The 7,581-nt window shown below is 39.5% G+C and overlaps 1 protein-coding gene across 1 annotated transcript; it reads left to right on the forward strand.

Moving 5' to 3' along the window:
• The first annotated feature begins 756 nt into the window (after positions 1-756).
• On the forward strand, positions 757-1,692 carry LOC113906012 (olfactory receptor 1013-like). Its single transcript, XM_027564038.1, has one exon. The coding sequence runs from the start codon at positions 757-759 to the stop codon at positions 1,690-1,692; it is 936 nt and encodes a 311-aa protein (XP_027419839.1).
• The last annotated feature ends 5,889 nt before the right edge of the window (positions 1,693-7,581 follow it).

A 7,581-nucleotide genomic window follows, 5' to 3' on the forward strand; every position in this document is an offset into this window, starting at 1 on the left:
TGATAAGTTTAGTTTTCTGTTTTTAATTCTTATTTCTGTAGGAAATTAAACCACATTTTGAACACAATTATCCATTGATTAATATTTTAACTTCCTTTCAGCATGCATTTGATGTCATACATACATAGATATGGTTTCAAATTCCTATTATCTAAGTAAACCTATTGTATTATTCAAGTTATACATTTTATTATTCATTTTTTAAACTTTATTTTTAGCTGTTTTATTGGTTTTGTGGATAAAAAGTTAAATAAAATATAAGTATTGCCTTCAAAGAAACTAGCATAAATGCACTTTCAAGGTTATTCCAAAGTGTGGCCAGACTAATAAAAGTATGCTTCTCCTGGTAATTCATTAGAAAAAACAAAGATTTAAGAGCTTAAATGCAAACTCCCTTTTTTATGTCTTCCACGTGCTCCCCAATCACTCTAGCTGCAAACAGAAAAGAAGATGAACAAATTACCATCTCTCAAAAGGAGAATGATTAGAAAAAAGCATATGGTGACAAACTATATTATGTTCATAATCTGGTCTTTCAAGGCAGCATAGAAAGATTTCACAGTTTTCTAACAGGAATAATTTCCAGTTCAGCATAAACAATTTTTTAAAAATGAACATGGTATATGCATCAGTTGAGTATTTAAACAATCCAAAATTACATATAACGGGGAAGCTGATAACATCAATACCTTAAATCATGACATATTGATTATTTTTTTACAGAAAGGAATGAAAAAAAAAACCAACTCAGATTCAATGGATGAAAAAAATTATACCACAGTGAAGGAGTTCATACTTTTAGGGTTTACGACAGACCCGTGTTTACAGAGAGTTCTCTTTTATATCTTCCTCATCATATATATCAGCAGTCTTTTAGGGAACATCACCCTGATTTCTCTGATCTGTGCTGATTCTTGGCTCCACACACCCATGTATTTCTTCATTGGGAATCTTTCATTCCTGGATCTCTGGTATGCTTCCGTCTATGCCCCCCAAATCCTGATGACCTGCATCTCTGACGACAAGCGCATCTCTTTTGCTGGCTGCCTAGCTCAGTTCTTCTTCTCCGCTGGACTGGCCTACAGCGAGTGTTACCTGTTGGCTGCCATGGCTTATGACCGTTATGTGGCCATCTCTAACCCGTTGCTTTACTCCCAGGCCATGTCCCCAAATTTATGTATCAGTCTTGCTGCAGCTTCCTACTTTAGTGGCTTTGTGAACTCAACCATCATCACCAATGAGACATTTACCTTGAGCTTCTGTGGGAACAATGTCATTGATGATTTCTTCTGTGATCTGCCCCCCCTGGTCAAGTTGGCCTGTGATATGAAGGAAAGCTACCAGGCTGTGCTGTATTTCATACTTGCATCCAACATCATCACTCCTGCTGTGCTTATCCTTGCCTCCTATTTCTTCATCATTGCTGCCCTCTTGAAGATCCGCTCCACCCAAGGCCGCTTGAAGGCCTTCTCCACCTGTGGCTCTCACCTGACAGCTGTCACCTTGTACTATGGGTCAATTCTCTTCATTTACTCCCGGCCAAGTACGAGCTATGCCCTGGAGAGGGATAAAGTGGTGTCTGTGTTCTACACAGTGGTGATTCCCTTGTTGAATCCCTTGATCTATAGCTTAAGAAATAAAGATGTTAAAGATGCCTTGAGGAAAATGTTAGATAGAGCAAAGTTTCTTTAGTAAAGGCTTTGGTAAACAGGATGTATAATGGTCATCTGAGTTAAATTCACCCACTCCAGTCCATTTTAGTTCGCTGATTCCTAGAATGTCGACGTTCACTCTTGCCATCTCCTGATTTACCACTTCCAATTTGCCTTGATTCATGGACCTAACATTCCAGGTTCCTATGCAATATTGCTCTTTACAGCATCAGACCTTGCTTCTATCACCAGTCACATCCACAACTGGGTATTGTTTTTGCTTTGGCTCCATCCCTTCATCCTTTCTGGAGTTATTTCTCCACTGATCTCCAGTAGCATATTGGAAACCTACCAACCTGGGGAGTTCCTCTTTCAATATCCTATCATTTTGCCTTTTCATACTGTTCATGGGGTTCTCAAGGCAAGAATACCGAAGTGGTTTGCCATGGGAGAAGATACTTGAGAGTCCCTTGGACTGCAAGGAGATCCAACCAGTCCATCCTAAAGATCAGTCCTGGGTGTTCATTGGAAGGACTGATGCTGAAGCTGAAACTCCAATACTTTGGCCACCTGATGGGAAGAGTTGACTCACTGGAAAAGACTCTGATGCTGGGAGGGATTGGGGGCAGGAGGAGAAGGGGATGACAGAGGGTAACATGGCTGGATGGCATCACCGACTCGATGGACATGAGTTTGAGTGAACTCTGGGAGTTGGTGATGGACAGCGAGGCCTGGTGTGCTACAGTTCATGGGGTTGCAAAGAGTCGGACACAACTGAGCGACTGAACTGAACTGAACTTGGTAAACAAAGTGTGTTTTTTTTTGCTTGTTTTGTGTTTTGCAGATTAGTTTCTATTTTATCGATAACAGTCTGTAAATCTCAGAAATAAATAAATTAAGCAAAAGATAAAATCACTGAATAATGTAGAAATACCAGCCTGTATTTGTCTTTTTAAATCAGCACTGATGGTCTTGAATATTTTTAAAAATAAATCAGTCTGTGGCAATTGGAAATACTACCAGGCATGCTAGCTCCTAACAGAGTGTATAGTATTACTGGAATTCTGCGAGGTTTTTTTTTTTTTATTACAATTGACAGCTTATTAATTAATTGTAAGTATAATATTATAATCTAATATAGAATAATAGTATTGGTTATGCAATCACTGTCATGACTAGACAGATGAAATCTCTTGGTTCCAGTCAGATAAATCATAGGTAAGATAAAAGAACGCAAACACAGATTTTTTGATTCCAGAGGTACTTATTCATGTTATGAGTTAGTGCTAGTTGAAAGTTCATAAGTACAATATCTACTGTAAAATGCCATTCAAAATAAATTTATTTTTCTTTTCTGATTTTCATATTTTTGCTTACTGTGAAACAAAGATTTCCTTGACAGCATATATAGGAAAGAACGACTATATTTAGAGTCACAGCAAGCTTCCAATAAAATAATATTTTCCCAAAGAAATAAAAGAATGAAGGGCAAAAGAAGAGCTGCTCTATGAAACAGAAATGGAGAAGAAGATAAAGATAGATAATTAGAGAGGTAAAAAGATTTCAAAAGCTTTACATCCAAGAGAGGATTTAGAGTTTGTCAGGGCTGCCATATCAAAATACCAGAGACTGACTGTCATAAACAATTGAAATATATTTCTCACAACTCTGGAGGCTGAAAGGCCAAGATCAATGAGCCAGCATGGTTGGTTTGTTCTGAAGTCTTTTTCCTTTGCTGGCACTTGGTCACTTTCTTACTTTCTCCTGGCTTGGATCTGTGTGTGTGTGTGTGTGTGTGTGTGTGTGTGTGTGTGTGCGTGTGTGTGCGCGCGCATGCACGCGCACGCGCAAAAGCATCCCTGGTATCTCTTTTCCTGTATCCATTTTTGTTTGTTTTTATAAAGATACAAGTCAGATTGCATTAAGGTTCATTCTAACCATCTCATTTTAACTGAATTTCCTTTATAAAGGCTCTCTCTCCAAATTCAGTCACATTTGAATGTACTGGAGATTACATCTTCAATATATGAATTTTAGAGGGTTGCGATTCAAGTCATGGCCCCAAGAATGGGTAGTGTTTCCTAATGAATGAGACAAGGAAGTGTAGCCTGGACAGATAATGAAACATAGGAGAGGGAAAAACACTATGAATCACATGATAATATCTAGAAAAGTCCAATTAGTACAATTTGGAGAATTTTGTTTGTTTGTTTTTATCACGCAAATGCTGTGTGTGCCTAGTCAATTCAGTCGTGTCCAACTCTGCAACCCTATGGACCATAGCCTGCCAGGCTCCTCTGTCCATGTGATGCTCCAGGCAAGAATACTGTGGGTTGCCATGCCCCTCTCCAGGTAATATTCCCAACCCAGGGGCTGAAACTGTGCCTCCAAGTCTCCCGCATTGGCAGGCAGGTTCTTTACCCTAGCGCCACCTGGGAAGCCCACACACACAATCACACACAGGTATGATTACATTTGACATACTCATTTTGAGAGTGGGCTTTTAATGAAATGCTCCTCATTTTACCATATTCTAATTAATATATTATCCCCATGCTCCAAATGAGCTCCAATTGGGTTTTTGGAGAGGGAGGCACATATTTCTGGGATGCTCTGCGGAAGAGGTCCCAATGGGCCATTGAGGAAACAGTTATATTAGATCTAACACAGCTCCCCAAAGCATCAGAGGACAGGGAAGAGGGTGTCGCTTCCAGGAGTGTCCTTCCTGATCAAGGGTAAGCAACCAGGGTCAGGGGCAGCTAAGTGCTCTGGCTTTCTGTGACCTCAGACAGAGTCTGGCCTGGCTCTCAAAGGGTCATTCTTATGCAAACACACACACACACACACACACACACACACACACACACACACACACATGAGTCTTCTAACTTGAATTTCGTTCGTGTTATATGTAACCCTCATTTAGAGTTCTAATTAAGTCTGGTAGCTATGCTGGGTCATCATATATTCATGTACACAGTAGAGAAAATAAGAGGCAAAAAAAGACATGCTTTTTTGACTTTAGTGGTTCTGAGAATGCTGTGCTGTTCAAATAGCTAGTGTGTGATATTTTCCTTCTTGGTCCTCATTTTCTGGTGCTAGAAGGATGCATTCTTCCCTCGAATTTTAAGTGCTCCAGTGAAGGGGGAAAGGGACAGAGGTGCTTCAGGGATCACACAACATATGAAGTCCTTTTATATGGGAGGCTCAACAGGACTGGCTCTGACGTTTTCTTTGTTGCTTATTTTATTCATTTTTTAATTGCAAATTATCTCAAATTCAGAAATTATTTTAGTCCATCTTGGTGGTTATGAATCTTCTCTTTATTTACTCTTCCTTTTCATGTGACATAATACACTGACCACTTGAGGGAAGATGTGTCCTGGGGAGTTTGAGCAAGGTTAGAAAGGAGACACATTTAAATTATAAAGGTACTTACTCATTAATTAATTTCAGAAATATTAATCAAGTGCCAATTACATGCTAAGAACTGTTCTATACTTTGGAATTCAGCAGTAAACAAAACAGAAAAGTCCTTCTGACCTGTGTTGTTACATTCTGGTGAAGAAAGAGGGACAATAAACTTAAGCAAAAGGAGAGGATTGCAGTTGTCCAGTCACTGACTAACTCTGTAAGTCGCCCCATGGACTGCAGCACTCCAGACTCCCAGGTCCTCCCCTGTCTCCCAGAGTTTGCTCGAATCCATGTCCATTGAGCCAATGATGCTATCTAGCCATTTCAACCTCTGCCGTCCCCTTCTCCTTTTGCTTTCAGTCTTTCCCAGCATCAGAAGCTTATGTCTGGGGAAAAAGGGCAGGATCTGAGCAGAATAAGAAGGATGGGGATTGTTGATGGGAAAGGAATATAAAATTTAAAATAGATTAATGAGCATGGGCAGAAATGCCAGAAAGTGTCATTTGATAGAAACTTAAAGAAGATGAGAGTGTGAGTCTTGCAAACATCTGGGGAATAGTGTTCACACTGGGGAGCAGGTAGATCCAATATATCTGATGCTGTGCCAGGGCTGCTATTCTTAAGAAACATTGAGAAAGTCTATGAGGTTGAAGCAGAAATAAAGGAGGAGGGTGTCATAGAAGGTAAGGATCTGTAGGTAATGGAGGGCCTGCTTGTGAAGGACATTAGGGCCACTGTACAGACTTTGACTTTAACTTTAAATAAATTGGTAAATTCATAGTTTTTTTTTTAAGAACAAGAGTTACATGAATTCCCTTATTTTTGTAAACAATACTGACTGATACATTGAAAATAAACTATAGAGGAACAAATGTGTAGACCAGTTTGAAGGATTTTGCAATATTTTTGGCAAAAATGGTAGTAGTTTGACCAAGATGCTGCCAGTGGAGGTGGTGAGAAGGGCTCAATTCAGGGAATGTTTTGAAGACAGGGACATGAGGATTCCTTGGAATTTTGAAGAGGAGGCAGGAGAGAAGGAGAGTAGGTTGATTCTAAATGTGTGGCTTCAGTAGAATTTACTAATAATAAGAGAAATGAGCAGTTCAATCTGCTTGGGGGAGTGAGGGCTAGGAATTCAGCTGTAAACATGTGAAGTTCAAAATATTTATCACTCATCTCATAATTATAGAATATTAGCATTGCAAAGAACTTAAGAATCTTTTAGGAATTGAGTTTTTAACCTAATAATCATAACTACTGAATCAACTAATAGATATCTAGGCATTTGCATCTCTCAAAACTTTTGATTGTTTCAGTTCAATTCAGTGTCTGACTCTTTGAGAGCTCATGGACTGCAGCACACTAGGCTTCCCCGTCCATCACCAACTCCTGAAGCTTGCTCAAAGCTGTGTCCATAAAATCAGTGATGCCATCCAACCATCTCATCCTCTGTCTTCCCCTTCTCCTCCTGCCTTCAATCTTTCCCAGCATAAGGGTCTTTTCCAATGAGTCAGTTTTCTACATAAAGTAGCCAAAGTATTAGAGTTTCAGCTTTAACATCAGTCCTTCCAAAGAATATTCAAGACTGATTTCCTTTAAGAGGGACTGATTGGGTCTCCTTGCAGTCCAAGGGACTCTCAAGGGTCTTCTCCAACACCACAGTACAAAGGCATCAATTCTTCAGTGCTCAGCTTTCTTTATAGTCCAACTCTCACATCCATACATGACTACTGGAAAAACCATAGCTTTGACTCTATGGACCTTTGTTGGCAAAGTAATATCCCTGCTTTTTAGCTTGCTATCCAGGTTGGTCATAGCTTTTCTTTAAAGAAGCAAGTGTCTTTTAATTTCATGGCTTCAGTCACTATTTGCAGTGAATTTGGAGCCCCCCCCCCACCCGCAAAAAAACAGTTTCTCATTGATTCCATTGTTTCCCCATCTATTTGCCATGAAGGGATGGGATCAGATGCCATTATTTCAGTTTTCTGAAGGTTGAGTTCTAAGCCAACTTTTTACTCTCCTCTTTCATTTTCACCAAGAGGCTCTTTAGTTCTTCTCTTTCTGCCATAAGGGTGGTGTCATCTGCGTTTCTGAGGTTACTGATATTTCTCCTAGAAATCTTGATTTCAGCGTGCACTTCATCCATCCCAGCATTTCACATGATATAATCTGCATATTAGTTGAATAAGCAGAGTAACAATATACATCCTTGGATATTTCTTTCCCAGTTTGGAACCAGTCTGTTTTCTTCATTTTTAGTTCTAACTGTTACTTTCTTGACCTGCATACACATTTCTTAGGAGGAAGGTGAGTTGGTCTGGTATTCCCATCTCTTTAAGAATTTTTCACAGTTTTTTGTGATCCACACAGTCAAAGGCTTTGGCATAGTCAATGAAGCAGAAGTAGATGTTTTTTTCTGGAACTCTCTTGCTTTTTTGATGATCCAGTGGGTGTTGGCATTTTGATCTCTGGTTCCTCTGCCTTTTCTAAATCCAGCTTGAACATCTGAAAGTTA

Source organism: Bos indicus x Bos taurus, chromosome 15, assembly GCF_003369695.1.
Source record: "Bos indicus x Bos taurus breed Angus x Brahman F1 hybrid chromosome 15, Bos_hybrid_MaternalHap_v2.0, whole genome shotgun sequence".
In the NCBI taxonomy this organism is placed as follows: Eukaryota; Metazoa; Chordata; class Mammalia; order Artiodactyla; family Bovidae; genus Bos; species Bos indicus x Bos taurus.